Here is a 23605-nt window from a genome sequence, read left to right as displayed (position 1 = left end):
AAGAGTGGGAAAAGGTTGCTTAAAAGTAATGCTAACGGAGATTAAAACAGCATCCAAATGAGCAAATAATCCCCTTTTGTATGGCGAAGTCCTCACGAGAGCCAACCCTGAATTAAGATTCCCTCGGTACCTGCTGCACTGATCGCAGTCACACAACCGGCAGTTTCACCCCCTCTTCCTTCCCTTCCATTGTATCCACAGACAAATCGAATGGCAAAAGCCCAAGAGGGCAACTCAGCATGCTGCAAATTTCCCCTAGCAAAACATACAGGATAAATTGCTAGGCTGGAAGTACCCAAAGGCTTGAGGGACAGCTGCAAAGAAAGTGATCCAGGAATTCCTGTACTAGGAGTAGCAAAGCTCTGTCCGCTCACAGCTAAGATCCTGATATTTCTTCTACCCCCACAGCCTCTAATGGCTAGTCCCAAGGAAAGATCAGGATCAGGCCTCCACCATTTCTACCTGCTCCTCTCACCACAGGCAGTTTTGATTACAAGATCCTGCTGGTTCCTCCCTGGGAACCTCTTTGGAAAAGGTTTATTCTTCCATTGTTGGGGAGGATCCTGTTTCATATAAGCATCTGGTTCTCTTCTAAAGGCAAGGAGATGGCGGGAGGGAGTGTGAGAGCTTCAGGAAGCTGTGGCAAGTTCTTGCTCTCAAACCACTAGGTGATCTGACCCCAGGACGCCTCCTCACAGCAAGCTGGCTTCTATGCCAGGCCTGAGATGCCATCTTGTGCCAGAGAGTCGGGATGAGAAGAAACCACTAACCCACACAGTTTTTGCTCTCTCAAGTCCACGAGTGCTTTCATTTTGGTGATGGGGAAAAGCAATTTGGGGCCACGAATAGATGCACATATATAACATACACAAACCTGGAAGCCTAACCAAATGATTAGGAGAAGATGTGTTCATTGCTCCACATTTATTTCAATGTATAAAAAAGCTAAACGATTCGACTGTTCAAGTGTAAACCCATGAACAAATTACAAGTTTTCCTTCTTTTTTTTATAAAAAAAAATTCTAGGCATTTATATTTGTTAAGTGATTCATTTAACGTGTCATTCTCATTTTGCTTTTAAAATAAACACCTCAACCTCATTTATATTAGCATTTTGTAATATATAAACATGCGCCTTGCTTCACTCTCATTCATTTGTACTATGTCAGTCGGTCGTCCCCGTCCCCCCCAAAAGATCTTAACATAGACACATCACACTTATTTTTTTGTTTTTAAAAAATCTAGCAAGCAGCAATTTTGGTAAGAAAAGTCACGTTCAAACAGCTGCTTAGGTCTCATGAAAGCAGTTCGCTCTTGGCTTAATGTAATTTTCGGCTGCTTTTGAGCCTCTGCCCAGCTGCACAAACCATAGTACAAACTGTTTTGGGGATGTCCCTCAATTTCAAAAGCAGTTTTCCACACGGCATAAATGGGTGACTCTTTTAAAAACGAGTCTAAAGCCCTCCACTCCCATAAGGTTCACAGAGTTAAGTTGCTCAGTTTTCTCTGGAACCACATTTATGTTTGCATCAGTTTTGATTATGATAATCTTAGTAATTGCTATTCACTTCAGAGGGGCATTTATTTAATAGGGCTTTAGTATGCTTGTCACCAGGTTTTTGATTCAACAGAGCAGAGGAAGCATTTCTATGAACTCTGATCAGACATTGTTCATTATATCAAGTGCTCATTAAAAAAAAAGGCTCCAGGGCTGGTGCTTAGAAAGGTTTCTGCTGATTCCTGTTAGCTGCTTGCTTCTCTAGACGAATCTTAAAGCTGAGTTTTAGACATTATTTTTCCTTACTAAAAGAACGGCATAAAAAACACACACACACACAAGTCAGGTAGACAAAAGATTTGTTCTTTCTTTAAAGTACTGTTTTGGTTACGCTTTCTTACGATTGGTTTTCGATTTTCTTAAAAAATATAAAACTCTTCTCTGTCTCTCTAAAGTGCATCATTGTACCTATGATTTTTAACACAAGCTATTTGAAAGTACAGCAACAAGACAGTCGCGTTCAACAAGGTGCGGCTACAAACATCAACAGAAAATGTTGCCGCCTCATTATCATTGGATCCCATTAAGATTTCGGGAGGGCGGGGGGAACAAACAGTTGTAAGGGCTCCTTGGCATAAGCCGACACTGTCCTTAAAAAGCAGCAGCAAAGAAAGGCTGCTCAGAGGTTTCCCACACTTTCTAACCCTGGGAAACCCTTTCTGCATCCCATTTGTCTGCTGAGAAACCTCTGCACAACTGCAATGAACCACTGCAAAAACTTGGTGCGTCTCACCAGGACTCCACATGAACCAATAGTGCATTATAGAGTGACACCACCACTGCAGGAGAAAATGAATGATGTGGGACACGATTCTTTCAGGGTAGCGTGCCTGTCTGCCTGCTACGGACCTTCATATTGAGGAATCTCTATTAAGGTCCCAAGGATTTTCAGGACACAGTTTCGAATCCACAGCCCAGATTCAAACACCTCCGCATGGGAGAGATTAGAGCTGCAATCTGTGCCTCAACTCTGAGGGCTCCCTCTAACTTGCTAAACCAGATTTTACCAAGTTTCCCATTTTCCTCAGCTTTTCTTCTCCTCTGCGTCTTTTCGAAGAGAAGTGCCAGTCTGAAATATTATTTTTGGGACGGGGAGGGGAAGCTGGAGAATAAGAAAATGTCTCTCTCCACTCACTAAAAAAAGGCCAAGGGTGGCACACAGTGCTTTCCCACCAATTCGAAACATTCAACTGAGGGCGACCTTAAAAAGAAAGAAAAGTCGCAGCCCCAACAAGCTGAGGTTGCATTCGAGCGCGAGATCCCAAGGAGGAGGTGTCGCCTCTTCTTTCAAAGCCACAGAATCACCCCAGGATGCAAGCTCCTCCGCGTTAGAACAGACCTGGGTGGTTTATTGGTCTGACAATTACAGACAATTATTTGGCGATTCATGATAACTCAAACTAGTTCACCTCTCTCTTGTTGACACGCAGGAGAAGGCATAAAATCAGGCTCTCGTTAGTCTAAGCATTTCACAAGTCGCAGGCTGATCAAAGCAGAAGGACCCTTCCTTGTGGGGTGGGTGGCGAGTCTTTTGAGTGGATCACCCACCTCAGCCCCCTCCTGCTGGCTTGGGTGAACCAGCCTGGAGGCAGGAGAGGCCCCCCAAGTCTGAAGAAAAGATGCAGGGGCCTCCTCCTTGTCAGACACAGCCCCGGGATTGCTGCTAAGAAGGCCCTCGCAGCGCAAGGGCCTCACTGAGTTCTTCAAGCAATCCTTCCTTTGGCTCGGCCAACTTCTTAACTCTACCGGCAAGGTCAAGCGCGCCTTTGTTACATGATCTTGGAGCCAATGTCTCTCTTGCTGATGAGGACCTCCAGCAGCCTCAGCTTGGCCTTAACCTGCTTGTATTCGTTGTATTCTTCCGCCATAGGAGTCCGGTCCTCTTTCTGGACGTTCCTGCAAGAAAGCAGAAGGGAAGGCTTTTTCAGAAGACATTTCTCCTTCAGACAATGGGCCCATCCAGGATGCTGCTCACATGGTCGCTGAACAGGTGTCCACGGGGAGCCTGCGAGCAGGAAGTGAGCATGACAGCACCCTGCAATTCCCAGCACCTGGTATTCAGAGGCATAACGCCTCTAGCAGCGGAGGCAGAAAATAGCCATTGCGGCTAAGGAGCCGCTGATAGCCTTGGCCTACATGAATTTGCCCGGTTCTCTTTTAAAGCCATCCCAAGTTGGCAGCCTCTTGCTGCCTTCTGCGGGAGGGAGTTCCATAGTTTAACTATGTGCTGCATGAGGTACCCAAATCCTGACACAAACTGAGGTGCCTCAAAAAGAAAAAAAGGGGGAAAAAAGGTGTTGCCAATCCAGATTGGTGGGGTGGAAATGCTTCAGACAAGCATCTGCTAAAATCAAATGTTAACATGTAAGGAAAATGCCAGGGTGGGGTGATAAACAAAAGGAAACCTAATACGACAATGAGTAAAAGGTGTGTGTGTGGGGGGGGAAGCTCTGCTTTGACCAACAGACCAAAGTTGTAATTGGAGGGACTGATTTACTGGGGGAGAGGGGTTATAGGCTCTCATTTATAGGCTCTGCATTTTGGTTTTTTATATTGTATTTTTATGTTGTGAATCACCCTGAGATATATGGATGAAGGGCGGCATACATATTAAACCAACCAACCAAACAACTTTCTACAGGAAGGAAAGAAAGTGGACGGGACATATTCCTTACATGAATGGTGCTGGTTCCCTGTAGGAAAACAGATAAGCTTGGCTACTATTTTTAAAAAGAAAATTTCTAGACTTCACAGTGGGCCCTTGTGAACCACAATGACTGTTGTGACATGAAAATGGAAGGGCAGAGCTTGTTTTCATTCCAGGGCCAGAACAGAAACTTCACCTTGCCTCTGGAAACAATTCTCAGATTCACACATATTCTCTCAGAAACAAGACTTGCGCACTTACATTAAATCTGCACATACGTTTAGATAGTCTTGTGACATTTGTGAAGGATAAGAGTTTTCAAAGGGTGAACATGAGAAGGTGGGGTTGGCGGTGCCACCAATGCTGTTCTTGGTTTCCTCTTATGCTCAGCAGTCTAGAAAGGAATGCTGCTGTCTCAACCCATATCAGGAAGAAAATTCTGAATGAGATAGCTTGTGCCTCTTTGGCTTCCAAGGCAGTTTTGACAATAGAGATTCCCTGGGGGTACCACATGAATAAAATAAATACCACTATTATAAATTGGGGACAGAGAACCTGTGGCCTTGCAGATGATGCTGGATTCAAACTCTCATCAGTGCCAGCCAGCACAGCCAATGGCCAGGGAAGACGGGAAGTTAAACCAGCAACATCTTGAAGGTCATGGGTTGCCCACCTCTGTGGTAAAGATGCAAGCAAAGTGCCTTGCATTGTAGAGGATAAGTAAATGCTCACTTCCTGAATATGATGGTAAATAAAACAAAGGTCCTGATGTGGCAAAGTGAAGGATTGGGGATAAGAAAGAGAAATAAAGTTACCTTCCGTTTTGCCGGAAGAAATTGTCCTCAAAATCTCTCAGTTTTTTCCTGATTCTCTTCTTCTCCTCCCTGACTTCCTGGAGCTGTTCTACAAGTTCTGGCCTATGTAATGTAAGAATAAAGAAAATCAAAACAAAAGCGGACACCCAAACGGAGAAACAAAAATACTGCAGAAAGCTAATAAAAACAAAACAACCTTAAAGTGATAACCGCCACGCGACAGATGGTGATTATCACAGTTCAGCTCCCATTGCTAAGAAAGTATAAGTAACAATTATATATTATAGATCCCTTTCCTAATTTTAGTTACCACCTTAGCCCAAACACACAGTATAAAGAACATGAATCTGACATCCAGAAACCTGACATACATGGAGGCAGCATGAAGATTTGACAGCCCCATATCTTGGCTGCTTTTTGAAGAGATTCTATCATCCACCGGAGAAACAAAGCCGTCGCCATCATCTTCTAGATGGTCCAAGAAACTTCTCACGTTGAAGTCCGGCTTTATGGTGACCGTGAAATCTGGTTTCGTGTTGCTGTCTTCTTCAGAACCGTCGTCTTCCTCCTGCAGAGACATTTCAGCACCAATGATTACCATTGCCTGCGCTACCTTTACATACCGCATTCCCAGAAGCAACGCGGTCACATTCCAAACACACAAAGAAGCGGTCTGTAGCACCAGATTGCGAGAAGATCCCTGCCAGATGAGGCCCAAGGCCCCTTGCAAGCGTTAATACGCAGCTGGTGGATGTGTTAATGGCTGCTGCATGGAGACCACTTCTAAGACATCTGTATATTCTAAGGCAGGCAAAGCTTAAGTAATGGAAGCATTAGCTTGTTAAAGAGCACCTAGAATGATGTCAGGGCAAGGTAAATGCAGGGGAAGTAAGGAATCAAAAGGACGTTAACTTTTCCCCCTTGGTTTAGAACAGGGTTAGGGAACTGGTGACCTTCCCAAGTATTGTTTGACTCCCATCATCCCTGGGACTGATGGGGGAGGTATTCTAACAACAATTGGATAACACCTGCCATATAATGACTTAGAGCAGGCATAGGCATACTCCGGCCCTCCAGATGTTTGGGACTACAATTCCCATCATCCCTGATTACTGGTCCTGTTAACTAAGGATGATGGGTATTGTAGTCCGAAACATCTGGAGGGCCGGAGTTTGTGCCTATGCCTGACTTAGAGGTTCTCCTAGCACGATTCACAAGCTTCCTTCAAGTTCTGCCCCTGGAGTGAGGTGAGAGTGGGGCCTCTCTCCCCACACATGGTCAAGGGATGATGGAGAATGGGAAGAACCTCAGGAGTTGCTGGGTTGTGTTGTGGTAGAGCTGCCAAAACCCATTCCTATCCCTGCATTGCAGCAAGGAAACAGAACACCTGGTTATTTTGCCTTGTTAAGTTGAACAGCTTAACTAAGTTTTTTTTTTGGGGGGGTGTTGCTGTGGAAGTTCACATTTCTAACTTTGGACAGGTTATCACTTCATCTTGAGTGGCTTGAACGCTTGAAGCCAGTGACAGAGGCTGCCACTGTGAGCCGGCTCCAAGGGCTGGTGGGAGAGCTCAGATTCTCCTCTAATTGCACCCTCCCAGAGCAAATGCTGCCAAGGGCTTTGCTCTCATCCAAGGAAAGTGCAAAGGGGGCTTTGCCAACTGGGATTTGGCAGAACCAAAAAAGCCACCATCACTCCGAGCCATGGGTGTGTAGCCAGGATTTATGTTAGTGGAGCAGGCTTTATGTTGAAGGAGCAGAACCTCAGTTAGTTAAGTCTTTTTATTGATTTACTTGATTTAGGGGCGCAGGTGGTTGCCCATGCTTTGAGTCAATGGAACCTGGTATCAAACATTCATGTTCAATCTTCAAATATTTCATATCTGGGAATTGAAAAAGAAGGGGTAGGGGCTGGTGGTCTTGGAAGAGGTGATGCAGACAAACACCTTTAATGCGTTCCTGAAGGATTCCTCCAGCCCACGTTAAGTGCTTAGGATTTGTCCCAGTAAGATCAGGCTCTGCCTCTAAAGAGTATACAAATGCTGGTTATTTGGACCACAGCTCCCATCAGTGCTAGCTGGGGGAAGGCTGCTCTCCGTTACAAAGGTATGAAACCATTACTGAGAACATTCAGGGAAACTTTTAATGTCTGATGCATTACTGTATTTTAATATTTTGCTGGAAGCAGCCCAGAGTGGCAGAGTGGCAGATGGGCAGGGTATAAATAATAATTTATTATTATTATTATTATTATTATTATTATTATTATTATTATTATTACAACATGGGGGTGTCACATGAGGAGACACAATTCCAGTAAGTATGAAGTGTGGCAGAGAAGTCTTAGGTTTGCTCAAGCCCAACCTAGGGCAGATTTGGGCAAAATGTGGTGGCAGAATGGATTGTATCAGTCCAGACTACAGGATGTGCGTGTGGCAGGGGAGGTGATCACGTTTTCAAAAACATTTTCCTAAGCAAAAAGAAAGCAACCCTCTCTGGAGTAGAAAGCTCACAGAAGTGGAGACATTCAGGAGAAAGATCCCTCAACCTGCAGTCTGAAGTGGTACGGTCTATTCTTGCCCCCTCAGAACTCTACCACCTTATTCTGCTGTGGCTGTAGATCTGGGCCAAGGCCCAGCATACGAGCCAAGGAAAGGTAAGCAGAAATAACTGCAAAAACAGCATCTTAGGAAGGAGAAGGCGGCAATGGTGCAAGTAATAAATTGTGCATTTTGCAAATCAAAAGGGAGGCAAAAGAGGAGGAAGGAGGAGGCACTGAAGGGTCAGTTGTAACAGAGGCAGGCAGAACGTGGACAAAGGAAGCCAGACAAAGGCAGCTACTGATTTTGTTTCCTGGAGACATGACAGAAGAACCAACAATTATGTACCGAGAGAGAGAGAGAGAGAGAGAGAGAGAGAGAAAGAAAGAAAGAAAGAAAGGAAGGAAGGAAGGAAGGAAGGAAGGAAGGAAGGAAGGAAGGAAGGAAGGGAGGAGGGGTGTCTATCACTTTCATTGTGGGAGAAGGGAAGTGATGCACGCTGAGCAAATGAGTTAGCAGTGGGAGGTTTTTTTCACCTTTATCTCCTTGAAGAAGGAAGCAGTTTCACCCTCGATAATTGGCTGCAGCAAAGGGCTTCTCCGCTTGCTGGAGGGGGAACCCTGTGACAGGCGTTAACAAGCAGGTTACATAATGACCCCTTCCTCCATCATCTCTCCTAACTCCCATTCCTCATTCATTTCCAGATTAAAACCTTTAAAAGCCTCCCCAAGAATGCATTTCATTAAGAAGTGTCAGGGTCGAATCTAACAACAACAATTATTATTATTATTTGTCATCATCCTTCCACGCAATATGGAAACACTGTCTAGTGGCTGCCTTACCCATTATGCTTTTAGATGCAGAAAGATGGCTGCAGTGTACTCCCAAGGCTAAGCAAATGAGCCTCAACAAAAAGGCTCTGGTGCAAAAAGGCTCTGGTGATAAGGGGCTGCCTTATTCAGACATGCTCAAATGGAACTGTATGGTTGTGAGCGAGATGGAGATCCAGACTGCAGAGGACTGGATACTCAGATGCTTGTCATGGATCAAATGAAATATGACATTGATGCCATGCATATGGAATCAAAACAACCCCTCAGAGAGCTTTCCCTTGCTTAAGTGCTTGCTGAAATTAATGGGACTGAAGACTGCATTTGTGCAATTCCTCTTGCTTTCAAGGGGACCTGCAGAAGAGAAATCTTTTGCTGGGTGGTGTCCTGGGCCCAGAAGAAGCATGTGCTTATCAGGGTAAATGTGACAAAGCCCAATAACCCAAATGGCATCCCATCCATTCATCTGAATAGAAAACTTTTATTGCCCTGCCAAGGCGAAGGCTGGGAGGGGGCAGCAGCAAACTAATAAAAATAAACTTTCATTCATGAAAATAAAGAGGCAGAAAGTAAGAGGAAAGTATCTCTTGTTTGCACTGGCTGAATGGCCAGAAGGCCTGGTAAGCAACACTCACAGTGCACTCAAGAGATGCAATAACCCAATGTGGAAACTGGCACATTTTCTCCCTTTTTCTTGCTCTGAAATCAGGTGTCTGGCTGGTCCTCACGGTCACAAAGGCAAACTTCAAATGTGTTCCTCAACAATTAAGCCCTGCAGTCAGGAGAACGTGGCAGCTCCCCCTCCTACAACTACTGCCCACCCCCCGCTTGACAAAACATGGAACAAATAATCTCAAACTGTGCCAACTTCCTCTAATAAATAAATAAATAAATAAATAAATAAATAAATAAATAAATAAATAAATTTTAAAAAATCAAAGCTTGGGTCAGAGGCATGCTAACTTAAAGAAGTTTACAAAAAACAAGTTTCCTGTCTGGTCGTCTCTGCTGCCCCATTCCCATCCCAGATGACCCCTGACTCTCTCAGAGAGGCTTTTTGGGAGGAACAGGCCATTGCAGTGGGAAGAAGGCGATGGGAAACTTCTCGCCTGTTAATTTCCTTAAGTTATCTTAGGATTCAAGTCAATGCTGCAACCCAGAAAAAATGCTATTCCCCAGAATGTCCCTGAGGCATCAATTTTCTCCCCCTAATCATAGAATTTTGGGTTCCATTTCTCTTTTTTTAATGTGGAATTTGTAGCAGCTGAAAAGTCAATTTGCAATCTACCTTTTGTACTGTGGTATTTTTTTAAAAGTGCCAAAGCAGTTGACTCTCTGGAAGTCTGTACAGATTGTAATGCAAAATTAAAATATGTGTCTTTGAGTTGGGGGTGGGGAGAAAGAGAGATGCCCCAACCTCTATTCAAGTGGGATCTTTCTCTCTTCCTCTGCTAGCACAACTGTGTTTGTGGAGGAAACTGTAGCTGTCTGCTGTACTTTCTCCTCCACGGGTCAGAAGAAACAGGATGTCTAATTGCTCCCTCCCTTCAGCCAAAGGAGTCTCAAGGACGGCCAACTGGGCAGGGATGCTGGTTCCCTCAAAGAAACATAAGCCAAGTCCCTGGCCCAGTCTCCCTTGTGAACTGCCGGAAGTCTTAAGTCTACAGTTGCTGATCGCAAATCGAGGGGGTAAATGTGTGGTGTGAACTGCCTGCTTCTTTATGGACATGGAATTCCACTGATATTGGGGCCTGAGATTTTAGACCCCAGGGGTCATGCTCATTCAGCACACCCAAATCTCAGGTGTCTGCATCCCGAGAAGAGCTTGAACTGCTCTTCTTACTACTCACTGGCATGGCGCAAGAAACCCACACCAGAGAGGGGTTTAGTGCAGACTGTAGCATCCCATGTGGTCCACAGGTGCAATGCTAGTAGTGTTAAGATCTCTTTGTGAAACGCTGACTCCATCTTGAGGACCTTCTCCCCAAGGCCTCTGAGACTGATTCAGCAGCAACAGCTCTCCCCATGCAGAAGTACTTTACTCCCAAGGCTGGCACAAGAGACTGTGCTGCCTGAATGGTCTCCTCCCCCGCCTTTAATTTCTTCTTGTTGTTTTAGTGCCAGCAGTGCTGGCATGGCTTTCCACCTCCTTCCTCCGACTAGGACAGCCCAAGGTCCTTCATCAGAATGAAGCATTCTGGCTGTGGCATTGCTGCAACTCTTAACTGGTGCCCAAAATTGGGGATTGGCCGGGGGGGGAGGGAGTTTAAACCTACAGCAACTTCGAAAATTGCCCCCTAATTTTCAGCACTGTTTTTAGCCTCTTCAAAGCTGCGCCATCCGGAATGAGGCAAGGGCAGAGGAGCATAGCTGTCAATGTTTCCCTTTTTAAAAGGGAAATTCTCTAATTCGAATAGGATTCCTCGCAAGAAAAGGGAAAAGTTGACAGCTATGAGGAGATGGAAAGCCTTGCTGAATGGCCAGAAAAGGCACAGCAGGCCAGTGGAGGCAAGTGGCCAGGCAGGAAGGGGGACTCCAATTCTGCCTCTCTGGTTCCACCACCTGAAGCAGTTAACTCAGTTTACCTAATGCTAGGGCCCGCCCTCTTTACTCTTCCTATGCACATGCTCATCCAGCAGTTTACCATACAGGGAAAAATGGCTGCAACTGAGACATTATGTCCAACGGGGTGCACAAAGATAGGAGTTTCCCTCTCTCGCTGCCAGCAATGAGGCAAGGTCCACTCAAGCTATCCATGCAGAAAAGGTTTATACTCACGATGATAGGGATGCTGTTGGCTCTCGAGAGGATCTGCTTGACTAAGCGGTATCTGTCATACAGGGGCTTCATCATCTGCCGCTCGTGTTTCGTTACCTGAAATGACGAAGACACAGTTGGCTGCTTGAGAGGCGTGGTGATGGAGTTTGCAGGAAGCAACAGACTGTGACTATTGCGCCAACTATTTCACTGCCCTCTGCCAAACCTCCTGCGAGAAGGCAGAACTATCGCTTCCTCAGCAGGTGCTGAAACTAAAACGGAGGCCAACCCCTCTCTCTCATCCACCAAGAAGCCTGGTGAAAACTTGGGTTCTCTGTCATCAGTTCTCCAACCTTCAACCCGCTTGGCAGATTGCCCTGCCCAGATCTATAGTTCTGTTTCTGCAGTTCTAAATTAGGCTTCATTTTTACTGCCAACTTGGCAATATGCCTCTGAATACCAGTTGCTGGAGACACTGCACTCCTGTTCTGTTTGGGAGCTTCCTGTAAGCATCTGGTTGTCTGATCAGCAGGGCTTTTTCTTATTCTAAAACCAATAATGCCTAGCTCCTTTCAATAGTCTAAGTCAGGCATCCCCAACCTGCGGCCCTCCAGATGTCTTGGCCTACAACTCCCATGATCCCTAGCTAACAGGATCAGTGGTCAAGGATGATGGGAACTGTGGTCCAAAACACCTGGAGAGCCGAAGGTTGGGGATGCCTGGTCTAAGTTGAAGGTCTGTTCTTGCCTCCATGTTATCTAAAAAGCCTTTGCCCATTTTCTGCTTCTTTTTATCAGCAACTTTAGCAAAACAAGCAGCTTTGTCAACCACAAGATAAATGTTGCAAAGAGAGAAGCATAATAAGCTGTGAGATGTCATGAAAAGAGGGCTTCTGGAAGTAGTTTAGTGTATTTCTTTGCATTTATATTACTGCACCAGATTTTACTTCTGCATGGATTTATACCCCCCAGTGTCCGGCTTTTCAGAGGAGGCAGACAAGTTAAATTACTTATTGGAAACTGTTTTCTTTGCATTGCCCCTGTAACCCTCCTTTGAAATCTATAATGACAGTAATAACCCTGCTGTTAGGTGGGGCCATGAAGCACTGCTTCCAAGGAGGAAAAATAAAAACAAGGCAATTGCAATGCTTAAACAATGGCCTGAGTAGCACACATTTCAAGAATAACAAAAACAAAAAAACAGACAAGAAGAAAATGTTATCAGAACAGCAAATGGGGGGAAACAACACTCAGCTGTTGGCCATAAATAACCCATATGATGGCTCTCTCCATGCCTCCAAAATGTTTTCCTTACTTGTTGAATCATCAACATAGTTTTGTAAGGGTCAACACTGGAGGAAATGTATTTTGTGTTTTTATATTGTAATTTTTTTATGTTGTGAACTGCCCCGAGATCTATGGATGAAGGGTGGTATACAAATTTAATAAACAACAACAACACAAAGTTTTAAGAAATCAGAACTTTTTCCTCAGAGAAAATAACAACTCCAGAAAAAGGGCGGGGTGGGGACGGACTTTTTAAAAACATCGCTACCAGTCACGTTCAAAAGGACATTTTGACTAATTATCTGTTTCCCTGAACAAAGGACCATAAGTAGTGACAAAATGTTGCTGTGATGTATGCAGGGGAAAGCCTTCACTCCATACTATAGAGCTAAGTCATCGGTTGCTGCACTTTTGCACAGGTTCGAGAAACTGGCAAACTTCCCTACAATTTGCCATTTCGTAGTTTGTAGCGACCCAATACGGAACACATTTTACACCGATGCTGATGTACTTACTGGTCTTCCGTGGATGCTCTCGTAATACAAAAGGGCTTTTTGGAGAGCCACCTTCTCTGCTGCTATCTGATCTCTGGTCATATCCTGTATACAAAGCAAGCAAGGGCAGGGCGGAAGGGAAACAATCGAATTACTGCGATTCCTACAAATTTATCCCTAATATTTCCCTGTCCCATTCCCAGTCTCTCAAAAAGGAGCTATACAGAGCACAAGATCCTGATTCACAATACCATTTATTTCATCTTATTTGCCGCACCTCATACAAACCATTGTTCAGGAAATAACGATAATAACCAAATGAATGATAAGCAATACATAACAGCAAATGGAAGAGAAAACATCTAAAAAGTCAGCATGTTATTTTTGGGCTGTCAATCCTCATCTTAAGCAAGGCAGCTCCCTTCAGGCAAAAGGCCAATCACATGCTGGCTGGGGAGCATGCCCAGTACGTACATCTAGGGTAAAGGTAAAGTAAAGGTAAAGGGACCCCTGACCATTAGGTCCAGTTGTGACCGACTCTGGGGTTGCGGCGCTCATCTCGTTTTATTGGCCAAGGGAGCCAGCGTACAGCTTCTGGGTCATGAAGCATGACTAAGCCGCTTCTGGAGAACCAGAGCAGTGCACAGAACCTTCCCGCCGGAGCGGTTCCTATTTATCTACTTGTACTTTGACGTGCTTTCGAACTGCTAGGTTGGCAGGAGCTGGGACAGAGCAATGGGGGCTCACCCTGTCAAGGGGATTCGAACTGCCGACCTTCTGATTGGCAAGTCCTAGGCTCTGTGGTTTAACCCACAGCGCCGCCCGCATCCCTACACATCTAGGGTATGTGTACCTTAATGTCTTCGGGGCGGTTTGCCTCGGTCCTTTTCTCTTGGAGCTTCTTCTGGATGGTGTCCAGGGTTGCCTCCACTGCTGGCTTAGCCAATTTATCAGACACATCCTGCTTCTTCTCTTCCTCCTTTTCTAGCTGGGAACCAAAACTTTTGGGGAGTGTATTGCTACGTTGACGCATCACAGGAGCCAGGTCTTCCTCTGACATCTTCAGCTTTGACTCTAGTTTTGGAAGAGGAAAAAAGAAATAAAAGGAGAGTGTGTATTTTCAGGATAGGCACCAGATGGAACCACTGCAGGACAATTACGTTGAGTTTGAAGGTCACGTGCCAGGATATCTCACCTTTCAGCTGCTTCCGAAACTTTGCAAGGTCATTTGTCCACTTCAGCACCTCCAGGTTGGCTGCTTTGTCACTGTGTGATGGCTATAAGGGGGAAGACAAACAGATGGGGATTTTTTTTAATGACTGGAGATGACAGATATTGAAAGCAAGGGTTGCATTCAAGAGCTTATTTGCACTGATGAAAGCTGGATAACAGCTAAGGACCTTCTGGCTACCAGGAACCACTTTGCATGCATCACAGAAGTTGGATTGCACAAAAGACTTGGGTAGCCTCTCTACATGCTCCTGGCATCTTACTTACTCTACGAGTGCTGCTTAGCACAGGTAATATTCTAGAGGAAATAACAGTGTATGCTTTGTTATTGGACTTGCTTCTAAAAAAGCAAACCTTCTCTCTGCAAATGTCAAAGGCTCTTCAAAGTGTCCCAGGTAGGAGGGCAACAGACATCATCACAGAGAAATGCAAGCTCGAAAAACCCCAACAGGCAAATCTGTAGCATTCCTTAGCCAGCTGAAAAGGGTGAATAGCTTGATCCTGTGCATGTTTACTCAGAAGTTTGTGATTTCACCTGAGTTCAATGGGACTTGCTCCCAACTTAAGTGGGCACAGGACTGTAGCCTAGGAATGGAAGGTCTTAAAAGGCTGTCAATCATTCCCTTTGCTGTGCTACCCACAGAAAAAAATTGCCGCTTAGCAATACGATCCCTCAGGACAACTGACAGTGAACAGCTTACTCTGTATTTCCTCTCCTCTTCAAATTTGTCTTCGAACCTCCTGATCTTTTTCTTCAGTCCTTGAATCCTGCGGGTCAGCTGCGCTGGTGTCAGATCTTCTCGGTCATCTTCGTAAGACCCCAAAGAAGAACTTCTTCTCCTGTGATGAAGGCGAGGAAATGACTGAATTAATTGGTGTTAACAGGAAAGAAGGCTCTATACGATACAGAGAACACCAGATTCCCCAAGAAGCCAGTCAGATCCTTATACAGGAGCAAAGGAAACTTGCCTAATAATATCAGGTCAGATTATTTGTCCATCTAGCCCAGAACTTGTATATTCTGACTGGCACCATCTCTCCAGGCAAAAGTCAAGACCTTAAAAGATGCTCCCTGCCCCACCACAGTCTCAAGTCAATAATAGCGAACTCAGACAGAAATGAACTCAAAACAGGGTCTACAAGAGGCAGGTACTGACATTCTCAGGAAAACCCTGAAGTTGGTAGTAGTAGGGAAAATATTTTAAAACAAAACAAAGAAGGCAACTAACACCAAAAGCAGCCCAATGAGGACCAAGCATGTTCAGAAGACACAAAATGCTGAGCATCAGTTGGAAAAGGAAATGAGAAAACAAGAGTGAGATGCCTCACTTGAAAAGAACCACACCATGCTTTCAAAAGCACATAGCTTCCCCCAAAGGATTCTGGGAACAGTAGTCCACCCCTCACAGAGATAACATTCCCATCACCCTTAGCAAATTATGGTTTCCAGGATTCTCCGGGGAGGGGGGAAGCCACATTCCTCATTCCACTGCACCCATGTTTTCCGCTAAAAGCAGAAGTACTTATTCTGGCCTGTTCTGGGGTCTTTATGGAGTGACCACTTACCCACCTACCTCATGAATGAATGTGAGTTGGGAGGAGAAGGAGGTACTTCTGTGTCATCCAGGTACAGCTGACTTTGCCCGTAGGCATAGAAACGAGGGGATAGCATTGGGTCGCTGTCTTCATCCAGCAGCTGGCGAATGAGGCGGCCAGCCTGAGGAGAGAGGCGAGCTTCGTTGGAATCTAAGCCATCACGTTGCCAGGAGGAGAAGGCAGGGACGGGCTCTGGAAATCAATTGGAAGGGAGCAACAATGGATTATTGACTCTTTTTTTAGTTGAATAGGTCTGATTTTCTAGCATGGTCAATAAGGATTGTTTCCCAGTTCCCCTAGACAAATGCTCCTCAATCTCTAAGTTCCTCAGAGGTTATTAAGACTACTACAACTCCCACCATCCCCAGTCAGCTCAACCAGTAGTCAGGGATGATGGGAGTTGTAGTCCCATCAACCTCTGGAGACTGAAGAGGCTGCCCTAGATCAATGCTAATTATCATGCCATTTCTGTTTGTCCTTGAACCTCGCTAGAACTCGCAACACACTGGTGTGAAGAAGAAATCCGTGCCAGGAAATTGCCATTAAGGAGAAAGGCTGACACATGAAATGATAACACACATTTTAAAGGGAGGGTGGTGAAGAATACACAAACAAGGCTAGAATGTGCCTAACCTGATATTGGGTTGTGGCCAATCAAGGAAATGGGCCTTCACTCATTATTTTGAGTGTAAGGTTAGTACTAGCAGAGATTTTCATTTTACAGCAACTTTCCCCAGCCTGGTGCCATCAAGATGTTTTAGACAGGCCCATGACCAAGGATGATGAACCTTGTAGTCCAAAATACATGGGGAGAACCAAGTTGGGGAAGGCTGCTCTATGGTCAGGTTTGTTTCAGTCAGTCTCTGGGAAGATGAATGGATTGCTGCTCCACTTACAAGTGGGAGGTATCAATATTTTCAACATGCACACAGCTAGTTTACGCTAATCACAGACACAAGTCAACAGCACATACCCTGAGATCCAGAGAGGTATCTTCAGATACCTTAACTCTACACATCATATTAGCTGGTGCCTCTTGAATTGGCTCATACTGCATAAAAACAAATGCCCCTAAGATGACCATGAAGCCATAATAACCTGCAATACACAATCCCACCAAAAACTACAACAGCCTGATGCATTTTATGATGTTCAGTAACAGGGCTGGGCAATTTGCTCTGGCATCTATTTTGAGATTTCCTGTACTGTTATCCAACTAGAAGAAGCTATTACTAAAGTGGTAAATACAGATTGAAAGGGATGATGACTGTTGCCTCGGCATGCTTTTATCATGTTTTAATTCAGCACTGAAGTGACCATCCCTTGCTTTCTCAACTGATACAGGGAACCAGGCTATAGCTCAGTGGTGCTACAGAGCTTTTGCACATTTGAGGCATCAGGTTCCATCTATGGAAACCACAGAAAAGAAACCCAGGAATCAAAACTTGGAAAGGACATAGGATCTTGGAGAGTCCAAGCATTCCATGCCGGGCAAACCTCAGTAAAGACACCGCTATATAAAAGCTGTTGGAAGACTACAATAATATAGCAAGGGTCCCCAAACAAATTTCTGTTAAGAACAAATTTCAGGTCCAATGTCAATCCTCCTGTATTCCCAAAGATGGAGACCGTCTACCTGACCAAGGCTGGCCACTCGTGCCTTCCCAGCATGCTCTGCTGAAGCCTTCCTCTTTTCCTTTGTGACATCATCAAACCATATGCTACCTTGCATTTGCAGCCAAGCTTCTGTTATTTTGAATGATCAGGCAACAGGCATTTACCCCTATCCTTTCTCAACCCTTCTGTGAAATATTGAATAGGCTATAATATTTAGATTCAACCAATCCCATTTTCGCATCTCAGACTAGCACCACAAAGTACAAATCAGCTTTTATCTGGTGGCTGGCCTTCATTGACCAGTTTTAAGTATAACATGCAATGCATTTTGTGTGAGAGATTGAGAAAGGGAATAAATCAAGACAGGAAACCAGGATGATCAAGTGTATTGGAACACACTGTAAAATAATGCTTTGTCTTGTGACTAGTCTCACCAGATCCCACGAGGACTCTTAATATTCTGTATTTGGATAGTTTACTAAGCTGGTTTGCATGCTCCTACTTAGCTTCTCAGGATTAGGTGGTTTAAGATTTGTGGCTTTGAACTTGTAATTCTGAAAGGGAACTCTGGAGTCAAAACACAGCAACTGCCCCCCAAGCGATACAACTTTTAGGAAAAAGTGGAACAGCTACAAAAAGTCTTATCAAGCTTTAAAAATAATGCTTTTCCTGCTTCTAAAGTGCTTAGTTCTGATCTTGTACTAGTCAGTCACCAGGTCTTTGGCTTTAGTAACTTGGAACTCTTTTGTTGTGTCCAGCTAAATCACCCCACCCCAGTCATTCACTGCCAACTTTCCTGCATCAATGTCCAGCTTATACATTCAGCATAATCGAGGGGTCGATACTCCTGATCCACACTGCTGAAGCATGTTTGAACACTTCCCCCCTACATTGGCTCCCAGTACGTTTCCGAGCACAATTCAAAGTGTTGGTGCTGACCTTTAAAGCCCTAAATGGCCTCGGTCCAGTATATCTGAAGGAGCGTTTCCTCCCCCATCGTTCTGCCCGGACACTGAGGTCCAGCTCCGAGGGCCTTCTGGCAGTTCCCTCACTGCGAGAGGCCAAGTTACAGGGAACCAGGCAGAAGGCCTTCTCGGTAGTGGCGCCCGCCCTGTGGAACACCCTCCCATCAGATGTCAAAGCGATAAACATCTACCTGACATTCAGAAGACATCTGAAGTCAGCCCTGTTCAGGGAAGTTTTTAATATGTGACATTTTAGTGTATCTTTCATCTTTGTTGGAAGCCGCCCAGAGTGGCTGGGGAAACCCAGCCAGATGGGCGGGGTACAAATAATAAATTATTATTATTATTATTAAAAGGCCTCCCTGTATGAGAAAACTGAAAATATAAGGGAGAAGGATTAGGCCTAGTCTTCTTCCAGGTGAGCCACTTTTCAACATGCAGTGAGATATGCTTCACCCCCCATCCCCACAAAAAAATTAATAAATAGAAGAACATTCATGCTTCTAACGTTCACCTTCACCCCCCAAGCATAATGGGAAAGCTTTATCATTTGATGTTGATGAACAGATAAACTGGCAGGGCTTGCCCTACAATTAAACCCACTCCCCATCTCTGCTCTTGTCTGTGCCCCCTAAGTTGGCCTACTGCCCTCGAGTACAGTGGAGGATGCTGCCCCACCATCAGTGTTGATGTAAAATCCAACTGGCAGTCCAGTTGAATTTTTGTACATGGAATGAGGGGGCGCCATTTTGTCCTTTGCCTTAGGCGACGAAATGACTCCTGAAAATACCCACTGCCCAAAATCGACTCATAAATAGCTCCAAGTCAAATGGTTATCTAACGGGGATACTGTTGACATTTGGGAAATCCCGTATTATCTATCCTCCACTCTGTCCTAGCACGCCAACTGCAAACTCTTCTTCCCAGTTTTTGAGTTGCTATTCTTTAAGCAAGGAAGGGAGGGAATGGGAGGGTCATATGGCAAAGACTGACAACATAAGCAGAGAGGAATTTGGCCTGGATGAACCATTTTTGAAAAGCATGTTGTAGAGGGCTTGTGGAATTTCCAGCAGATGTAGGCAGTGAGAAGTAGCTTATGGCTGGAAAAAACGCTAGGACAAATTTTGGCAAGGGAAAGTCTATTAATGGCTAGTTATAAATACAGCCTCCATGTTTACAGCAGTAGTCCTGTGGTAGATGCTGGGGGTAAAGATAACAGGGAATGGTTGTCTTCATGAACAACTATGCTTCTGAGCTTCCCAGAGACATCTGATTGGCCACTGTTGTCAACAGCAAGGTCATTTCTACATACTTAGTACCTAGTTCTTACAAATATGCCAGCAGAGAGGAAAGGTAAGAAATAACTACTGAATTTGCTCCACTGAAAGTTAACCACATGCTTCCAAGCAGTTATATGCTTCTTTCTGTTTCACCACCTGGGGTGCACTTACAGAAACCAAGCAACTGGAGGAAAACGACAGGGATTTCGCACCATAAAGCTGTAAAAAATGGTTGTTCTGAAAGTTAGATGGAAGCTTTATCACATGATCCTGCCATCAGCTCTACAGGCTTGCTTGCAACTGTGTAGGTGCTTATGAAAGTGCTTACTCTCTTAATACCTCCGTAGTGACAAATGATAGCAGCACAGAAGGTGTTAAAAGCATCCGAGGCAATACAGCATGTCAGCCTCTCTAAACTCAACAACAACTCAACAACAACCAAACAACAAGAAGTCCATACCCGCCTTTAGGACTTAGCTATCTTAAATATTTAGTCTATCCTAAACAGCTAACATATTCAACATATTTAAGGATTAACTGTATACATGTTGTAAAAATTACTATACAGATACCATCAGTGTCACAAAAAATCTAGTCTCAAAACAGTACAAATTGTACATGGTGTAAATTACAAGCAACTCTATAGGGCAAAACCACAAAAAGGACAGAAAAATTAGTCACTGTCAGCACTTAATTCATTAACTACTAGCTCGTTTCCCAAAATATCTGAAGCAGTGCCAAACTGCTACAATCAGGCAAGGCCATCTCATGCCTTTTGAAAATGTTCCCTTCTTTGTTTGAACTTCCGTTCAGTGGCGTCGCCTCACAGACAAGTAGGATTGACTACAGAGCACTGTGACATTATCCCATGCCCTACGTGATCCTTGAGTGGTTGGGAACATCAAAAGTAGTTCTTCCTTGGTTACATTTGAAGAAGAAGACTATTACCTGCAAATGCTCAAGCTACAATATGAAGTTGTCCCAGTAAGCAAGGCCAAGAGGACTAATGGGTTTTGGGGTGAGCAAAAAGGGTTCCAACAGAAATGTAGCAACGAGCATGGGTTGTCTAGTGTGGGATTAAGGGTCATGAGACCCATCGCCAAGCGTGGTGGGGGCACTTGGTGATGGGTAGCCAAGAGAAGGGAGTAGTAATAGTTGTGAGATTGTAGTCTCATAGAAAACAGAAAAGCACCATGCTAAAAAGGAGGGGGAACTGGGAGCTGGTCAGTTGAAATGATTTTTTTTGGGGGGGGGGAGGACTGTAGGAATAAATAGCTCTCCTCCCTGTCCCCTCTGTAAATATATGTGTGTTTGTAGGAGTCAAATATATTGGATAATATTACTGTAAGGGGCAGATGAAGTGCAACTATGGATTCAAAAGTACCACTTACTGGTTCTTACTGGGTGAAAACTTGGTGGTTGAGTTTAATATTCCTATATCATTATTTTTTGAAGTCAGCATAGGTGGATGCCAGACAATCACCCCCAATTGCAGAACTTAGTCAACACAATTTTTGACTTGGCTAGCAAGGCCAGCCCAAAATGGTGGTGCTTTGCTTGGCATTTCCCCATAGCATTTATCTCAGCTGAATCTGTGAATTTCCTGCCATGAAATATAGTGTGCTCCCGAGTGCTGAGCTCAGTAGAACCAGTTCCAGTGAACTATCACAAGTTACACGTGCGGAACAATCCTATGGATATTACTCAAAGCATATGTCCCACTGAGCTTAATAGAGTTCACTGAATTATTGTAAGCGATTTGTCTCAGAATGCAGAGAGAAGCCTCTAAGAAACAGGCTTACTCAATAAAATGTGTTAGAAGTTAGCCTTTGCATTGCAAAGTTTGAGAATGTACTTGGGAGCCAACCAATGAGCTTTGCTTTTCCAGATTCTTACAAAGTGTTTTACTCCTTTATTAGTGTCCTCCTGAAATACATCCCTGCAAACAAAACCACCATCCCTATGTATAAAGTCACATAGGTGCAGTGATAAAGAATCAGTGATACCTGCTACACTTATAACTGCATGTTAGCTTCTTGATATGGTTCCACACACACCCAATAAACTTTTTCAAGCAATCCTGGGTTATGCTGAAGGAGTCTTTTGCTTCAAGGCCAATTTCTGCTCAGAAATTGCCCTAACTGAAAAAACAACAACTTTTTGGAAGATCTTCTGCAACGTGATGAGTTGCAAACAGTGATAACATTTCCAGATACGAACTCTACGGAAAATCTCCACAAGTGTACGTTAAAATGGCATGAGGCGAGTGAGGGTGCTCGTATAACATGGACGCCACACCTCCCTCGGCCCACCAATTATGGTACGGTAAAGAAGGGGGCAATGTGGGACTAAGTGAAACGCTCCTGGGTTTCTTTGTTTACCAAATGGGTGGCAGCAACACCATTTCACAGCCCTTGTTTTGGGGCTTCAAAAACGGTAAGATGAGATTTCAACTGACACCACCTCTTTTAGCCCTTACATAACCCTCATATTTTCCCATGATATCACGCAGGAGGGTGGGTGACACAGAAGCACCCTTGTGGAAATAAGTGTTGCTTACAGCTTTCGCTTTTAAAATGTCCCTGTCATAGAGAGGAACTTCTGCCTCAAAGGACGTGAGAATCTCAAGGTAAGACTCAACTGCCCTCTTGCCTCTCTCCCCCTGCCACAGCCCTATTGGTATTTAATATCTAGACTTCAAAGCAGGGAAGGAAATACTTTGGTTCAACCAACGACAGCTGAATCCACAGGGGGCTGACAGAGGAACTCTCATCCAGGTCACCTTTGAAAAGATGAAAAGCAACTGTCCCTTTCCAGGGCCTGGCTCATTCGAATATTCAGGAAACGTAATGAAAGATGAGCAGAACTTTAGACCCAAGGGGGTCACATCTAGGAAATTAGCAGCTTGCAAAACTAAAATCACATCACCTGGTGTCTTCCATCAGCAACACCCACAACTGCTGGTACTGCAAATCTGCATTTAGCTACCTTAATCAACCCTGCTTTAAAATTCTGAACTGATAACGTAAGTAGCATGCATGTATAAATTGACATAAACTCTAAAAGGTGTCTATCTAAAAAAGACAATTTCCCCACATAGTTTGCTTCACTTTTGTAGAGGCAAGATGGTATCTGCTCTTGCCCTCAGACTTACAAATAATACTTATTATACATATTACTCAGTAATAAGCTACCATTAATTGCATGTATAGTAAGAGGAAGGTTCAAAATTCACAGGGTATTAGAAACCCCAAACTCTGCATTCCAAAGAACAAGACCAAATACTAGCCTTTCAGCACCATGACTGAAAATTTCCCTTGCAATTTCAGCTTTAGAAAACTCTGGGAACGAGAACACAAAAACAGCCATTTCACAGAAAAGAAAAATGCCACTCCTAGCTTCCCTTTCTTGGAAAGATAAAAATGTCCCATTCAAAACCGCAGTTTTCATGAATGTAAACAAACGAAAGTGATTTCCCCCCTCCCACCTTTGCTCCTCTCCCAGTGGATATTCCAGTGGAAGTGTGCCTGTGTGTGTCCAGGCATATGAAAACCATTAAAAGGGCTGATGCAAAACATCTCTGTCCTGTCAAGCTGAGAAAGAGCAACCAGATCATTTGAAGCACAATCAATTTAAGATATTTAAAGCAAGGGAAAACCCTACCAAACACTGTAGTTTTTTTATATTGTAATTTTATGGTGTAAACCGCCCTGAGATCTATGGGTATAAGATGGTGTACAACTTCTTCTTCTTCTTCTTCTTCTTCTTCTTCTTCTTCTTCTTCTTCTTCTGTTGTTGTTGTTGTTGTTGTTGTTGTTGTTGTTGTTGTTATTATCATCATCATCAACAACAACAACGTAATTTTACATACAGGGAAAAACACATAAACACACAAATGATTTTCATATAAGTTCCATAGGACTAGTGGAGTGGGAAAGTAAGCAAGTTTTGTCCAATGCTGATATTTGTTATCTGAACTTGGAAAAGCAGA

At 44.2% G+C, this 23605-nt stretch overlaps 1 protein-coding gene across 4 annotated transcripts in view; it reads right to left on the bottom strand.

Annotated features, from left to right (window-relative positions):
- Window positions 1–909: 909 nt before the first annotated feature.
- FAM13A (family with sequence similarity 13 member A) overlaps window positions 910–23605 on the bottom strand; it is a 136497-nt gene continuing 113801 nt past the window's right edge. For all 4 annotated transcript variants that reach the window (XM_053404085.1, XM_053404087.1, XM_053404086.1 and 1 more), the window contains 10 exons: window positions 15731–15944; window positions 14858–14996; window positions 14122–14203; window positions 13780–14000; window positions 12948–13031; window positions 11168–11263; window positions 8096–8179; window positions 5392–5588; window positions 5021–5122; window positions 910–3454 (listed from right to left, as the gene is read on the bottom strand). In XM_053404085.1, the coding sequence (XP_053260060.1) occupies window positions 3328–3454; window positions 5021–5122; window positions 5392–5588; window positions 8096–8179; window positions 11168–11263; window positions 12948–13031; window positions 13780–14000; window positions 14122–14203; window positions 14858–14996; window positions 15731–15944 (1346 nt within the window). In that variant the 3' untranslated portion in view covers window positions 910–3327. The remainder of the gene's footprint in view (window positions 3455–5020; window positions 5123–5391; window positions 5589–8095; window positions 8180–11167; window positions 11264–12947; window positions 13032–13779; window positions 14001–14121; window positions 14204–14857; window positions 14997–15730; window positions 15945–23605) is intronic.

Source organism: Podarcis raffonei, chromosome 9, assembly GCF_027172205.1.
Source record: "Podarcis raffonei isolate rPodRaf1 chromosome 9, rPodRaf1.pri, whole genome shotgun sequence".
Taxonomy (NCBI): Eukaryota; Metazoa; Chordata; class Lepidosauria; order Squamata; family Lacertidae; genus Podarcis; species Podarcis raffonei.
The sequence above is the reverse complement of the archived record's forward strand: the minus strand, read 5'-3'. Positions and strand labels throughout refer to the sequence as shown.